General features: G+C 47.6%; 1 protein-coding gene and 1 long non-coding RNA gene across 7 annotated transcripts in view; one reads left to right on the top strand and one right to left on the bottom strand.

Annotated features, from left to right (window-relative positions):
• Positions 1 to 3,750: 3,750 nt before the first annotated feature.
• Positions 3,751 to 16,380, bottom strand: LOC108385835 (uncharacterized). Of its 3 annotated transcripts, none has more exons than XR_012130155.1 (2): positions 16,276 to 16,380; positions 3,751 to 6,119 (listed from the first exon to the last, which is right to left on the bottom strand). It is a non-coding gene; the product is annotated as an uncharacterized lncRNA (long non-coding RNA). The 3 variants fall into 3 exon arrangements; XR_012130156.1 differs by lacking the exon at positions 16,276 to 16,380 and adding an exon at positions 14,258 to 16,207; XR_001850409.3 differs by lacking the exon at positions 16,276 to 16,380 and adding an exon at positions 12,922 to 13,348.
• The window catches only part of TRABD2B (TraB domain containing 2B), a 208,799-nt gene continuing 205,449 nt past the window's right edge, over positions 13,502 to 16,851 (top strand). The window contains exons 1-2 of one of the 4 annotated variants that reach the window (XM_073233891.1): positions 13,502 to 14,160; positions 16,222 to 16,782. In XM_073233891.1, the coding sequence (XP_073089992.1) occupies positions 14,059 to 14,160; positions 16,222 to 16,782 (663 nt within the window). In that variant the 5' untranslated portion in view covers positions 13,502 to 14,058. The remainder of the gene's footprint in view (positions 14,161 to 16,221; positions 16,783 to 16,851) is intronic. The other 3 variants (XM_073233890.1, XM_017643421.3, XM_017643422.3) reach the window with 3 other exon arrangements.

Raw genomic sequence — 16,851 nt, 5'->3', positions numbered from 1 at the left:
TTTTTGAAAAAAATAGACCATCCCCCTTCCTCTATTAACATCTCTGGGACACACAGCTGGGGCATAAACAATGCAAGTACAATAGTTGTGAAGCTCAGATAAATCTGCAGCTCTTCATCTCCACTTGGAGGAGGACAAACCGAGGCTCTCGCCAAGCCCAGTGAACACGAGAGCCTGCAACTCCCAGAGAAATAAACACGCTTCAGAGCAAGAGGGGAGCCAACGGAAGTCAGTAAGCTCAGAGGGACTGGAGAGATGCTTGGATCTTTAGGCAGAGGATTAACTCATTTGGGGGAAGCCGTGGGTTGCAAGATCTCAACCTGGTCTTGATAAATGAAAAGCTGTCTATGAAATGTCTTAAGTTCTATTCCAAACCTGCCACCATCCAATGCTTCCTCTTTCCTTCTGAAGAGCTATGACCCAGGTCTCTTGATTTATTCAAATTCCCCCTACACCCTCTGCCCCAGCACAGAGCAGGCAGAAGGTACTCAGTAGAAGCTCATCCATGATCCTAGCCATTGCTAAGGATTCCATAATCACCCGATCCAGTCCCATTCTAAGTTGGTGGCAGGTGTCCACTTTGGCTAAACACATGTACTTTCCAGCCCTTGGATTCCAGGAAGGATGGTCAGCTCATATGGGATTCATCCCATTCACAGATCCTCTGGGTGTGGCTTTAGATAAGTGAGTATGTGGTGGAATGTATCAACATTCAGGGACCTCAGAGACACCCTGATCTAATCAACTTATAAATGAATACATGTCTGTTTATTAATCTGCAGATGGTGTCTTTCTGATCTCCCAACCACTGGGCGTGGGGAACTCAGAGGAGCTGAGACAGAAGGAAAAGATATGTGAGAATGGAATGAATATTAGTTTACAAAAACATTAGTCACTGGATGGGGAAAAAAGGTCAAAGACAGAAAACAAATTTAACCCTTGGTATTATCATAAAAATAACACTAAGATTTTCTAGTTTTACATACTTTCCTAGAATCGAATTTCATGTCATTTACAACAGCCTCATCAAATAAGCCTTTTTATGCCCATATATATGGGGAAACTGAGGCAATGACCAATTAGGTGGCTTGTTTCCGATATCTTGTTAACAAAATCACTAAAAGCCAATACACTTTTGAAATCGTAGAAGGTAATCAACTTCACCAGTTTTATTCTAGAGTGAAGATGATGTAAGAACAATTCTAAAAGATTGATTATGAATTATTAAACTTTCTCCCAGTGTCTTCATAGGAGATTAAAAACCTTTGCTTTATACAACTAAACCCATGGCAGTTTATCTTTGAAAGGCCTTTGCCTCTTTCTAATTTTACATTACATAGTTCAGCCCTCTGGTTCTAATCTCTGTCCTTCTCTTTTCTCATTTTATATACTCTTTCTAAGCGGACTCATTCACTCGGTGACTTTAAGTGTATCTCTCAATTGTTCATCTCTAGCACGAATTCTTCTCCTAAGGTTCACACCTGCATAGTCTCCCGTGGGGGTTTGGCTTGAGTGGCCCAATAGCACTTAAATCAAGCATGGCAGTTTCTCTTCCCGGGGAAGGAAGGAAGGAAGGAAGGGAGGGAGGGAGGGAGGGAGGGAGGGAGGGCATGTAATGTCTGTCTTTGCAGTGTCAGCTCTGTGAGATGACGGACCATGTCACGTTCACTACTGTATCTGTAGTAGCCAGCCCAGGGCCTGCTCATAGAAGGCACTCACTAAATAAGTGCATTCATAGTAGCAGCAATATAGAAAGTATCTAGGCATTAATTAAACCAAGAATACAACAGATCTATGTAGAGGAGTATAACACGAACATAGGACATAGAAGATGATCTGAATAAGTAGACATTCTTGCTCATGGGTAGGCTGACAATATTAAAAAGTATCTCTTCTCTGAAATCAATATAAACATTTAATACAAGACCAATCAAAATTTTTTGAGAATTCAATACACTTACTCTTAAACGCACATGGAGGAAAACAAATGCATCCGACCTAAAACATTTAAGCATTAAAAGAGAAAAATAACGAGAGATGAACTTACTTTTCTGAATGTTGACACACGACGAAACCATGGTAATAAACACAGCATAGCATTGGCACAAGAACACATAGACCAACACGCCATCAGTACGGCATAGAGCGCTCAGAGACGCGTACACTCACACATGTGCTGTGCTGGGTAATCTGTGTTTGCTCTCCAGATCCTTTCTCCCCCTTCTCTACTCTACTCTTGCTCTAAGAGACTGGCCTCTCTGCACTGCCTTAACCATACTCCCTTGCCCTGTGATTCCCAGTTGAGTTTGGCCATTGAAAGGCACTGGAGGGAGGTTGGAGGGGAAGAAGAGACAGAGGAGAGTTATGCACTAGCTCTCTCCCTGCCACGCTGCAGGGAGGCCCAGGCTGCATTCTTCCTCTAAAGACCAGGACACCAGCTGCAGTTTACTCTGGGTTTTGATAGTCACTCCCTTCCCTTGCTCCTTCATGCCTGCAGGCTGGGAGCTGGAGGGTGGGGGCAGAAGACCTGTTCACCACGGTTGCTACGCATTCTTCCTCTAAAGACCAGGACACCAGCTGCAGTTTACTCTGGGTTTTGATAGTCACTCCCTTCCCTTGCTCCTTCATGCCTGCAGGCTGGGAGCTGGAGGGTGGGGGCAGAAGACCTGTTCACCACGGTTGCTACCTGAGTGTCCCACCTACCCTTGTTGGTTTCCTTAACCTACTAGTCCTTCACTAGGCTCAGTTTCTCCATTTGGGCTTGCTAGGACCCTCACAGATACAGGTAGGTAGGTAGGTAGATAGATAGATAGATAGATAGATAGATAGATAGATAGATAGATAGATAGATAGATAGATAGATAGATAGATAGATGGATAGATAGACAGATGAGTAACAATATAAGGTTAATAGAATAATAATGATAAAGTTAGTAGGAGAATGAAAAAATAAAAAGTTAATAAAATATCTTAAAGAATATCTTTATGACTTAGATATGGGGAATAATTTCTCACACAAAACATTAAAATATAAGGAAATAAGTAATAAGGGAAAAAATGGAATTTGATCCCATTACTACAAAGAGATTTCTTTTCAATGAAGGGCACTATGGAAAGAATTAACAAATAAATAAAAGACCTCTAGATGTCTAAAATGGACAAAAGACATTCTAAAAGGTACTAGGAACTCTCGCAGATCAACAAGAAGACAGAAGTCAAGAGGAAAGTAAGCAAACGATATGCATAGGCAATCTTCAGAAGAGGAAACACAAAAAACACAAAAAGTATAAGGAGAGTTGCTCAGAAGCATTACTAATCGGAAAGACTCCACTTAAACCACAGTAAGTTGTCACCTTACATAATTTATACCAATAAAAATTAGAAAGCTGGGTAATGCCAAGATTTGCCCTTCGACTGGCAAGATTATGAAGTGGTGGAAACATTCTGGAGAACAGTCCCCATCACTTAGTCAAATTAAGTATATGCATACTTTATAATTCAGCTGTTGAGCTCCTGGGTATGCATCCCCCGAACAGCTAATCCTGGTTTAGAAGAGAATATGTACAAGGAGGTTCATTGCTGCATGACTTGTGGAGTCAGGGAGTTGCAGACAACCTGGAAGATCATCACTCAGACAGGGAATAGGTAAAATGTATCAGATACCACCATTGTATATTATGCAGCTCAGAAGAAATATAAATTGATTAGAAGGGCATACTCTTTGTTGCAGAAAATAAGAACAGAATCAGATTAATAACACAATCCATTTATATGAATTAAAAATACATGCATACAAAACAGTAGCATATATTTGCAGGAACACGTACACATGAAAAATACACATTACATTACCAATAACATGAATGAGAGGGGGGATATCATTACAGATCCATATGGTCATTTTGATAGATACAGAAAATGTGAGGTTATGGGAAACAAGAGCAAAATCCAATTGTATTTTATATACTTGAGTAGTACAGTCATAAATTGAAAAATTTTAAATGCTATTTATAAGAGCACCAGCAATTATGAAATACTTAGGAAAAAATTTACAAAAGGTGTGCAGGTTATACACACAGAAAACCTCAAAATATTGCTGGGAGAAGTTAAAGAAAATTTAATGAAAGATAACCCACTCTTATGGGTCATAACACTGTATTATTAAGATGTAAATTCTCCCTTGATTGATCTGAATAGTCATTGCAATCTCAGTCAAAATCTCTACATGCTTTTGTGCAAAAATTGACCAACTGATTCTAAAATTTGTATGAAAATGCAAATGACATGAATTTGAAAATGAAGAACAAAATTGGAAAACTTACACCACCTAGTTGGATGAATGAATTAGAAAATCAATGAATGAAAAGCTGTAGAACTTTGATGCCATTTCTAGACACAAGCAAGTTTTAAAATGATGATCAGGAGAGTAGAAAGAAGCAAAATCTCTTATATAAGGAATAGAAGAAAGAACCATAAGACATAAGATAACCTGGTCCCTGTGAATCTATGAATAGCTGTCATGAAGAAAATGGAGACTTGCTCTATGTGATCCCAAGGGTAGGAACCAGCAATTAGTGATTATAAGGCACATGTAGGCAGATTGTAGGCTCAATATATAGAAGTTTCTAAATGTTAAGAGTTGCTTAAAAGCGGAGTTGGCTCCCTCAGATAGTAGTGATCTTCTTGTCATTAAATGTCATAAGTAGCATCCACATAAAGGGATTCAAACACAAAATGTGAGAACTAGAGGATCCAGCTCAAATTGTGAACTGAGAAAAACACAGGTTTGAATGAGGATATGATGAGTTTAAGAGGAAAGCAGGGCATTCAAGTAGAGGAGAGGCCACACGTATCTGGAGATACAGATTGGAAGGTCATCATGAAGACTTCAGCAGCTGAAGACAGCAAGCCAGCTGACTCCCCACTAGCAGATTCAGTAAGCACAGGCCCAGCAAGCCTAAGTATTTAGGGAAGCGTGCTGGTGGCCATCAGAGCCGCTGCCAGCCTGTACAGTGCTTCTTGGCCTCAAACACAGACACAGCCCCTTGCCACTGGCTGGAGTTCACTGCCTGCTCACCTCCTCAGCAGAGCACTGTGTGCAAGGCTCGACCTGCCCAAATGCTCAGTGCAGTGGCCCTGGATGCCACCACGCAGTAGATGCTCTGACTTCTTCCATAGGGCACCTGTGTTGCAGATGACAGTGTTCTTTTATAACTTTTTAGAAGAACATGAAAACATTTATTCTGGGAGTGGAGATACTTTAGAGGTCACTTATTAGCATTATTACTAATGATCATAAAAGTAATATTCCTGGCCTTATACAGTACAGAGTGGTTTCACACCCATCACCTTGATCCCACAACAAACCTATGAGCTGTGCATTACTACTGTTCTCACTTCACAGATGAGGAAACTGAGGTCTGGAGGGCTTAAGCTGGGAGGTTGTGAAGCCTCTTCTTATACAGCATGTATTTTAAAGTGATAAACTCATAATCACCGTATAAATGTATAAATCTACTTGCACAGACCACATTGGTCCTGCAAGGGCCCATATAAAAGGAAAAAGCTGGCAAGCACTCAGCATTCCTAGATTGAGTTGAACCACCAATTATCCCACTTAACCCACTTACACTTCACTTAGCTTTGCTTGAATCCTTGTTGACAACCCCAGTAATTTCTCCATCCTACCTCAGCCTGGGCCTCTCATACTAATGAATCCCAACTTTTCGCCCATTTTGATAGCCTCCTGTTCTTGGCGCCCTCCTGTTAAGACACTCCTCACAGGGGATTCTACGAACCCCTTCTCCAGCAGGTCCTGGGAATGCCCCTTGCTGGCATAGTCGTGAAGGCAGCCCTCATCTGTTGGTCGGTCCTGGTGCTATTGAACCTTACTTTGCTTCGAGTTTTCTTTCCAGCTGTAGAGATGGATCCTATCAAGTCACCTGTGGTCTGTCCCAAGGTCTCTGAACAAAGGGAGATGGTTGGATGGAGTTAGATATCTAGTCTATGGGGCAGAGTGCAGTCTGGGTCAGTGGTCCAGAATAAAGGCTCAGGCTGGATCAGCGGTCAGTGCTGGGGGCTGACCAGTGTGGCCCAGGTCAGAACACTGATGTTTCTTTCTGAAAGAAGAGAAATAAGTATTTCAGAACAGCTTTATCAATTACCTACGTGGTTCACATGCTTGCTGCCTTGCCTCCTGTAATACCAGATGAAAAGCCCCAAGGAGGATTGGCCCCTCCATTGTCTCTGGACCCGAAGCCTCTTGCTGTCTCTAGGGCTTCTCACAAACTTCTCCAGTGAACCCCCCTCTCTGGGATGGTAAGTTCCTGCCTCTCCGCCAGATCCTCCACTTTACCACACAAACACTCTTTACGACCCACGTTTTTAAAAGTCTCTCCGCTGACCCTGTGTTCTTACGCCGCTCCATCTCTTTACCCTTTCAAAACTTAGAGAAAGAGTTGCCTGGTCCATCTGCTGTCACTTCCACTCCTCCCACTGTATTCTCACCGTGTTTCCCTTGAGCTTCTGTCCTCAATGTCCACGGAAATGGCTACTGCCAAACTCCCTGTGGTCAACTCAAATGCTCATTCCCTGGCTTATTTCGTTGGCTATCTTGACACATCTGTCTGCTGGTTTCCCTTTACCTCTGTTGTTTTTTATGGAGACTTCACTCTCAGACTTTGAGTGATTCAGTCCCTGGGCTTAGCCCTAGGCTCTCTTCATTTCTCACCCTCTCTCTCTCAGATAGGCCCTGGCTTTAAATGTCATCTCTGTGCAGTGAAGCCCAAAGTCATCCCTCCAGCCCTGATTGCTCCCTTGAGCCCGAGCCTCATTTGTGAGCTGTGTCCTTAACAGCTCCACTTGGCCCCAAGTGGGCAGTGCACACTTAACATGACCTGAACCTGGACCCTTGCTGCCGCCTCTGCACCCCTTCCTCAGCCTTTCCCATCTCGGTGAATGGAGCCTATTGCTCAATACCAAAACCTCAGACTTGTCCTGATGCCTCTCTCCCCATAGTTTTCACATCATGTCTGTCATAAAATGCTGAAAAATACCTCTAATGCTGGGTGAACCAAATCTGCTCCCTTCCCTCCAGTTATATTACAACCACCCTGGTTGGAGCCACCACCATCCTCTCCCCAACTACTGCGCTGGCACCCTTGCTGGGCTCCTGGGATTCCTCACGTGCCACCTCACCAGCCTCCAAACCAAAGGCTGAACCACCTTTTAAAAATGCAAATCAGATCATGTTACTTCTCTTTAAAACCCTCCTAGAGCTTCTCAGGAAAGTTGGAATTTCAGCGCCTTACTTTGACCTACAAAATCTCCACCTGGCTCTTCCCGTCTCTCGAATGTGGTCCCTTAGATTTGTCTTCCTTGTGCCCCACGCATCTGGCTTTGCTGGACTTCTCCATGCTTCTTGAACATGCCAAGGAGGCTTGTTCCTCTGCTGGGCATGCTCTTCCCCAGACCTCCCCTGGCAGGCTCCTTCTGCTCTTTCACCAGACTGTCTCCATCACTTCCATTACTCCATTCATATTGGCTACTTGCTTACTATTTTTCTTCATTAGCTAGAAAGTAAGATCTGTGTGAGCAAAGACCCCACTCACCTTGTTCACCATTCTTTAAGTTGCCCAAGGTCTTAGGGATATGAAGTGAAGGAGCAAGAATTCAAACTCCTGTCTCCCTGGCCTCAGCAAATGCTTTTTCACTCGCTGCGCTGGAGGCCCAAGTCCCCCTCCCCTGCCCCCATCACAGATCCGTGCTAATTACACTGCTATGTAAGACGTTATATGTGGTTTGTTATTCTATATCCAGGAACATGGTCCACAGCCTTCATTACATAAAGCAGCTGTGTGTGTACTTGGGGTCTAAGTGCTGTTTAGTGGTCAGCTCAATGGGGTATTTTGTTTCAAGCACCACATTTCTTTTTTCTTTTAGCATACTTCTATTAAATCCATAAAAAAGGAATGGAGCCTCGCACAGCAAGGGCTAAAGTGAAAGGCAAAAGTCTCCTAAAAGACAATTATCACACCACCCTAATTAGATTAGGAGAGAAAGCCCAGGATGTGCCATATGTGGTAGCAATGTACACCCCAGTGATTGCAATGTACACCCCAGTGATTGCACGTGTGTGCGTGCATGTGTTCACAAGCCCCACCCAGTCTGGCCCATGCTACCTGTGTTACTTTCTGATTCCATGTCTTCTAATTATCAGCTCAGTGATTTGAATATGCCTTGTGTCCCCCCTGAGACTCAGTTTCTTCATCTTTAAAACGGGGGTAAAATGTTTTTCTCACAGTGTTGCTGAGCCCTTTTAGATAAGCAGTGTGGCACAGAATCGGTCTACAACACCCCACAGTTCCTTCACTTTCTTCACTTGCCAATACTCCCACCATGCTGCCCCCAGTTCCCTCTCAATATCACCCCTCTTCTCCAGGAATAGAACTGTTCTGTTCCTGGCCCCTCCTCTGTCCCTTTGCTTTCATCACTCCCCTTACCTGAGCTGCAAACAAGGCTCTTCCATCTATTTAAATCCTACTTTTCTTTCATAGCTGAACTGAAATCCCCACTCCTGGAAGGTGTCCTTGACACCCCAGTTCTCACTGACTTCTCCTGGACTTTTACAATATTCCATCACTCACCTGGCACTTAAGCATGTTTAAATTAGTCACCTGAGTATTTTTTTGCCTTATTCAAAAATTGCAAGTAGCCAGCATTCAGGGTTATATTCTTTCATGCCTTATACACTATATAGTACACGTGGGGATGCAATAAGAATTTGTGAGTTAACAGAGTCTGCATATCATTGCGATTATATTACTGATGGCTGCACACATCAGCCTGTGCACACATCTTATCAGGAACCTGACAAGTAGTCACCCTCAACTAGCACACACAATTCATGCAGAGCAAGTTAAGGAGATTATATCCTGTGAATGGCAAGATGAAGGACTTTCTAAGATCATGCATGGCCCTTCCTGGTGCAGTGTTATTTCTGACCTCTCCCCAGTAGTTCTCAAGTTCTAGCTCTCCCACATCGTTGTTTACTGTTCTCCAAATGCACCAAACATAGATCGGTGCCTTTGTACATGCTGTTCCCACTGTCTGAAATGACCTTCCCTTTTTCATCCTCCCTGAAGAAAATCTTGCTCATCCTTAAAGATAAACTCTAACATCACCTTGGAAAAGACCTTTGCTGATCTCCTCTCTTCTAAAGATGATTTTCTCTCGTAAGGTTGCCCCCACAACCTGACTCCCTCCATGTTTCCCAAAGTACACTATTTGTTTGCACTCCATCTCCATCACTGGATTGCAAGGTTCCTGAGGACAAAATCCTGGGTTGATTCTTCTGTGCTCTGTGCTCTCTGAGCGAACAGGATCATAGGTGGGCTTTTTGTTTTCAGTGGATGTCATCTTGTATATTAGCTATAATCCTTCATTGTGCTTCTATGATCAGGTGTCTATTTCCCCACTTCCATGAGGGAATGCCTTTTCCTGAATCATCTCAGTTCTACCTTTTTTCTGGTTCTTTCCATGACTCTAGACTCTCTTAAGCAGTGCTGATCTCTGCATGGTTCTGGAATCTGCTTCCCTTCTCCCCCACCCACTAAGGCAATCATGTCTTTCAGTCTTCAAGGATTAAGTTCCAACCAGCTAAGGTTGGTGTGGAGACAGAGCCTGGGGTGGGTGGGCATTGGGCACAACAGGGATGGGAGTTGGAGCAGGAAGTCAGGCCAGGCTGGTTCTGCTTGAAAACACCAGTGTGGCTAATAACCCAGGCAGGGGCTGCCTAAGAGGGTAGCCCTCAGGTCCAGAGCAAAGTTTCCCCTTTGTGTTGGCTGAGCAGGGAAGCCCCTCGCCTCCTTCCCTGAAAGCTGCCCTTCCGCAGCACCTAGGGCTCCTGGATCTGCTCAAGAGGCACACTTTATTGCTTTAGTTATTCTACAAGGCTTCTGTTCCTGCCTGGGCTGTGACAACCCACAGATTGCTGGTACCCATCTGATTGAACAACTCAATTAAAATGCAATAAAAAGAAAGTGGGCTGGATGTGCCCCTAGGAGAGGAGACAGCACCTGAGTCCACTGCCTGCTTCCTGAGTCCTGTGCCCTTTCTTATCCTCCCTGAAGGCCCCTGGGCAGGCATGGCCAGGGAACTCTGAACTCCGGTGTTGGACACAGAAGACCCTTAAAAGTTATCTGTTCCATGAGCTTGTTCATACTGAGGAGAGGAAAACAGGTCCATGGAGGACAACTGAACTACCCAAGGTGAGGGAGAGACTAGCAGCATACGTTAGCAGAGGCATGATGGCTCTCTAGGACTTTGGGACCAGGGCTTCTGGGACTAGACCAGGGGAGAGAAACATTGTTGGAAAACACTGAGACCTTTGTTCTTGAGGAGCACCTTCTCATGGGACCCCAAACTTGTTTGTTCTTTGTATTTTGGTAACAGCTTTATGGAAATATAATTCACATACCATACAATCCACCCACTCAAAGTGTACAATTTAATGGTTTTTAGTATATTCACAGAGTTGTGCAACCAGCACCACAGCCAATTCTGGAACGTTTTCATTACTCCCCAAAGAAACCCTGAATCTTTTAGCCATGCCCTCCTATTTTCCCCATTCCTCCTAGCTCTAAGCAACCACGAATCTACTCTCTGCCTCTCTTTGTCAATGCCAGACATTTTGTATAAATTGAATCATATTATATATGTCCCTTTGTGATTAGCTTCTTTTAGTTAGCATAATATTTTCAAGTCTGATCCATATTGTCCATGTTAATAGTACTTCATTCTTTTTTACAAAAAATGCCCCATCATAAGAATATATTACATTTTGTATATCCATTCATTAGTTAATAGGTATTTGGGTTGTTTATCCCTTTTAGCTACTTTAAACAATGCTATTACCAACATTTGTGTACAAATTTTTGTGTGGACATATGTTTCCAATTCTCTTGGATATGTACCTAGGAGTTAAAAAACCTGTTTGTTCTTGCATGTCATTAACAATATCATAACAATACTGGTGTAGATCCTAAAGCATCACTGCACACATTGACTGAGAAAAACAGTGAGGACAGGAAGCTGGGTGGAGAAAGAGAAGCACAGAGAGGTCAAGTGTTCTGACCCTGGTAACACAGCCATAGAATAGGACCATGAAGGAAGAAGCCATAGCTGGCACTCATGACAATTAGTCAATGAAATTTTTATATTTTAGGAAAAAAGCCCTGGAACATTTAAAAAATCACACACACATATTCACACGCACCATCACTTTAATGATATGAATTGGTTTTTAACTTGATCAGATTCTTTCTTATCTACTACAGGCCTTGCGTCTTCTAATTCCCCATGAAGGCCATCACACTTCCCCTCCATGAAATTAATTCTTGTCCACTTCCCAACTGTTTACCTCATCCTTACCAAGCAGAGCAGGGAGGCTTTTGTAGGGAGTTTTTGAGCCTCGTGGAGTGGGGCTCTTTAAAGGACTTCTCTTTTGTCACAGCTGTAGTTCTCACAGCTCTGTGTGAGTGAAACATGGAGCCACACTGTTCATTCACACGGTCTGGGCACTCTGGCCTGCTCTACGTCTGTCACCAGATGGGGCCATGGCTAAGAGACTGAGGCTGCTCTGCACACCTAGTAGGCTGAACCACATGAAATTGCCAACATTCATTATTTTTGACTTACAAAAATGGCAATCTAATGTGGTTCAACTGACCAGTCTCTGATGCCCCCCCCCCTCCTTCTATGTGCCTCCCAAAAAGCCACATCTTATGCTCTGGAGGCCTTTCTTCCCCTCCAGCCCAGTTGGTATTCCTTGCAGAACCCTCTAGAGCATCCACTCTCCAGCTGCTCAATCTGGAGCCTGCAGACATAAATGGCAGTAGTGGAAAAGCCCTGGGCTAGGAGTCAGGACCCTTCCCACTCATTGCCTGTCTCCCCACTGGTCTCTCTGCCCTCAACTTGCCCCTCCAATCCATGCCTCCTAATAGCACAGACTGGCTCCAGCCACACTCCACTTCAAATCTTGCAATGACCCCCAATAACTGAGCACGTAAAAAGTGCAAACTCTGCAGCCTGGCCAGAAGTCACAACTTCAGCTCCTGCCACTGGCTTTTTGCTCCAGTCATGCCTGACTGCTTGCAGTCCTCTGCAGGCACCTGTGCTCTCCCACCTTTACACCTTGGCACCCGCTCTTCCTCCACTCGGAAGACTTTCTGCAGCTCCTTCACTCAGCCATCTGCGACTTATCCTTCAAAACCACTCCTAGGAGCATTCCCTGAGCCTCTGAGATGTGTTAGGAGCTCTTCCTCTCTGGTTCCACTTTTCTGTGCTTCTCTCTCTTCCAGAACTCGTCATCTGATTTGAATAGCCTCTTTGCATGTCTGTTCCTGTCTGTCTCCCTCTCTAGATTGTGGGCTCCTGATCATTCTCCCCATTTCATACTTCAGTCTCTGTTGTCAGGATAGAAAGAATCAGTAAACTGTCATTTAACAGAACTAAGCAGGAGTGTCTGTGACTCAGTTTCCCTATTTGCTGAGAATGGTCCAGAAGTTTGGGCCGTATCCCTTGGCTTTCCCTAAGTTTCATTTGCCCCTCAGGAACAGAAGGAGGTTGGTTTCAAGGGCTCTTTCAATTCTATGGTGTAAGGTTCTTGAATATGAACCTTCACTTTCCAAGGCTGTTCATAGGGACCCTTTGTGGTTCCAAGGAAATTGATGGGAGAAGATGGTCTAAATGGAAGGTTCCATATGTGAGTAAGATTATTTTGTTGTTCTGTTTTAATTCTACTAGTGTTTGCAGGTCACCTATGAAGCTCAGGCCAGTATTAGTCAGGAAAAGTGATAAAAAGTTGTAAAAACCAGGATTTCTTTTGAGTGCTGTCCTTCCACCCAGTCAGGTAGTGCCTACCCACTTCTGCTCCTCTCGCTGTTCACGCCCGCCAGGATCTGTGCCTGAGATGCGTTAGACGATGCCAGTCCTTTTCCTCAAATTTGCAGCCGGTCCCTGTCCATCGCCTAGCAGAGATTGGTGGAGCGGGGCCGCAGCCGGGCGCCCTCTGGCGGCGGCTCGCGGAACCTACGGCCCTGAGGACCCCGGGCCAGGGGAAGGGGGAGGCATGGGGGGAGGAGGCACGGGCAGGGGAGGAGAGGAAAAAGTTGCGCTGGGATGTTTGGAAAGTTGGGAAGTGGCTGCTGCGGGCTTTGCCTCCCTCCGCGCGTGTGTGAGGGAGCGAGCGAGAGAGCTGGAGAGGAGCGAGCGAGCGCCTGCCATGCCCATCAGACCCCGCCTCGCCGCGCCCGGGCGCGGAGCTCGCCCCGATTCCCTGCGGCCCGGCCCGGCCCGGCGCGGCCCCGGCCCCCCGCCCCCCGCGCCGGGTCCTCCCCTCCCCCCGCCTCGGCGGCCCCAGCCCCCCGCCCGGCCCGACTCCGCGCTACTCTCCCGCCCTCCTCTCTCCCTCCCTCCCGGCCGCGGAGCAGCATGGCGGAGCCCGGGCAGCGGCCGCGCGGCCGCCCGCCGCCCCTCTGAGCCGGGCTCAGGGGCAGCTGGGCGCCGCAGACCCGACCCCCGACCCCGCCGCGCCCGCCGCCGCACTTGTCTTACTGCGCGCCCCCTGGAGCGCCGCGCACCCCTGGGACCCTTGCGCGTCCGGGTCCCCAGCATAAACCCGGGTGCCTCGCGCGCCCCGGGAGCCCGGTACTGCCCGGGGAGCCCCGCGCGCGCCTGGACCGAGACGCAGCTCCAGGACCTCCGCTCGCCCCCAAATCTTCGCGCGCTCTCAGAACCCCGGTGCTCGGCCCGCGGGGCCGAGCGCCTTGGTGAGGGGGGCCCCGCCCCAAAGGGTCCCCCTCTTGCAACAGACGGAGCCCCGCCCCAGAGGGACCCCCAGGTCCAGCAGGGACGTCCAGCCACGCCCCAGAGGGCTCCCAGCATCCCGCGGCTGGAGCCCCGCGCTCCAGAGGAACCTCCGTGCCCAGCTGGGGGCTTCCCGCCCGGCCGAGGGGGCGCCGCCCAGGAGGGTCCCCGCTTCCCGCGGGTCCCGGCAGGATGCACGCCGCCCTGGCGGGACCGCTGCTCGCCGCTCTCCTCGCCACAGCCCGCGCCCGCCCGCAGCCTCCGGACGGAGGACAGTGCCGGCCGCCTGGATCGGTGAGCCAGCGCCTGCCCGGCCGGCCGCTCTCCCGGCCGCCCGGGCACTCCAGCCCCGTGGGGACGTTGGTTTTGGGGTCCTGCTTTCCGCACCCACCTCAGCCCACCCACTCCACCTCGGCCCGCTGGGCGCTGCCGCGGGCACCCTTCCCTGGGTTCTGCCGCCCGGGCTCCAGCTCCGTGCCGGGAGCCCAGCCGGGGCGCTCCCTCTCCAGCAGCTTCACACGCTGACGCTCTCGGGCTCTCCTCGACTTTCGGTCCTGCTTGGACGTTGCCTCGCCCTGCTCCTTTTGACTCACTTCTTTCTTAATTTTATCCTGTCTTTCCCGTCTGCTTCCTCTCTGCCCACTTCTGACTCTGTTCCTAACCTTCCTTGCCCTTGTTTCCTGGGTTCCCTCAGACCCTGCCTCTCATGCCCACACCGCCCCCTCATAGGCTTCCCTCTCAGCCCTGCCCTCCCGCTCTGACCTAAGGCAAACTTTCTCCCTGGTTCCCACTTCTCTCTCAGCCTCACCAGCCCAGGCCCTAGCACACACTGTCCTAAGGGACCCCATTTCACAAAAAGGGGGAAGATTTCAAAGGAGAGAAAAAGAAAGTGCCAAGACATGCTGGCCCCATATTTCCTTGGGGTTCAGTAATTACTGGTTTTTCTAATTTTCCTTCTGAACTAAGGAATGCCTTGATTTCCCTCAGTATCCCTCTCTCAAAGTGTAAATTAATGCATTGAAAATAATGCTGAATTGAAGGCCAGGGACAAGGAAAGGTTTTGTAGGTTCCTCACTCCAGTTAGCAGAGAGTTAGTTGACCTTGGACAAGGTGCACCTCCAGTGCCCTGACTTACTTGAAACGGGGAGCTTAGTGGCTGACTGGACACACAGAGATAGTCTATCTTCAATATGCTGGGAGTCACAATTTGGGATTTTTAGAAAACTAAGTTACTGTTCTCTTCACCTACCTGACACATACTTTGCATTTGTGCTGGAATCTGGCAAAAAAAATGTTAATGAGTTGACCTAAAGCTTGCAAGTGGTCAGTCTAGGGTTTTTTCTGGATGGAAAATGACTTTGCTGGAGAGAAATGACAGTCCCTGTCTCATGCTCCTTAACCCCTGGCCCTAAACTGGTTGTGGAGAAATGACCCCTGCCTCCAAGCTCCTCCTTCACCCCTACACATGTACAACCCTTGGCAGAGCTTTGGTCATAGACGATGACAGAGAACTATGGTTGGAGACCAGGGATACCTTTTTAGGGCAGGAGCCTGGAAAGTACCCAGAATATATCTATTTCTTGGTACTAATTCTGTGGAATCTTCCTTTCCCAAACCAGGGCCTTGAGACTTTACTTAGCCTGCAGGTTTCAAAGCACTTTCTCATCTGTGGTTTCAGCTGCTCAAGCAGAGTAGCTGACACCCCAGATCTGCCCTCCAAAAAGAAAACTGTATATACCTTGATGAATGGGAAGTAGCTGTTTAAATAGGTGTGCTATTTTTAATAGGTGCTCTGCTTTCAAAGTGCTCTTGGCATGTATCTTATAATGGTTGAATTTAAAAGTTATATGACTTCCTCCCTTCTTGCCAGAGCAGGACTGTTGGTCCCCCTCTCCCCACCCTCCACACGAAATGCCACTGGTGAAGGTTTGGCTTGGCCAAGCATGAATATTCTCAGGTGGTGTGGCAGTCTTGGCACGCACAGGGAAAGCTAATCATAACGAGAGCTTCCTTTAGTGCCTGTTTCCTCTGTGCCTGGCACTGCTCGTAGGGCTCATGTATATATATTGTCTTTTCATCCTCTCAACAACTCCTGAGGTGGCTGTTCTCACTCCGGCCTCCATTTTACAGATGGGGAAACTGAGTCTGGGAAGTGAAACAGTGTGCTTAAGATCATACAACTAAGACAGGGCAAAGTCAGGATCTGAGTGTGGGTCTTTCAGCTTTCAAAGCTCTTGCTCTTTCCCCTGGCCTTATGTAGGTCTCTGGCTTCCACTCTCAGCTCCGCCTGACCCTCTGTGAGCTAACCCCTGTTTACGCACTGCCTTCAGCTTTCCTTCTCCTGTCTCCCTGCAGCAGAGGGACCTGAACTCCTTCCTGTGGACTATTAGGCGCGACCCCCCGGCCTACCTGTTTGGCACCATCCACGTCCCCTATACCCGTGTCTGGGACTTCATCCCAGACAACTCCAAGGCAGCCTTCCAGGCCAGCGCCCGCGTCTACTTTGAGCTGGACCTGACGGACCCCTACACTATCTCAGCGCTGGCCAGCTGCCAGCTGCTGCCACATGGGGAGAACCTGCAGGACGTTCTGCCCAGAGAGCTCTACTGGCGTCTGAAGCGCCACCTAGACTACGTGAAGCTGATGATGCCCTCGTGGATGACGCCTGCACAGCGGGGCAAAGGGCTCTATGCCGACTACCTATTCAACGCCATTGCAGGCAACTGGGAGCGCAAGAGGCCCGTGTGGGTGATGCTTATGGTAAACTCACTCACGGAGACAGACGTACGTTCCCGAGGAGTGCCGGTGCTTGACCTCTACCTGGCCCAGCAGGCTGAGAAGATGAAGAAGAGCACCGGTGCTGTGGAGCAGGTGGAGGAGCAGTGCCATCCACTCAATGGGCTCAACTTCTCCCAGGTAGGCACGTGGCACCCCAGACCGCAGAGCAGGGCAGCCTCTGTGCGCCTTTGTCCTCTTCTCTGATCG

Source organism: Manis javanica, chromosome 4, assembly GCF_040802235.1.
Source record: "Manis javanica isolate MJ-LG chromosome 4, MJ_LKY, whole genome shotgun sequence".
Lineage (NCBI taxonomy): Eukaryota > Metazoa > Chordata > Mammalia > Pholidota > Manidae > Manis > Manis javanica.
Note: the sequence above shows the minus strand (reverse complement) of the source record. Positions and strands in the feature narration are given on the sequence as shown.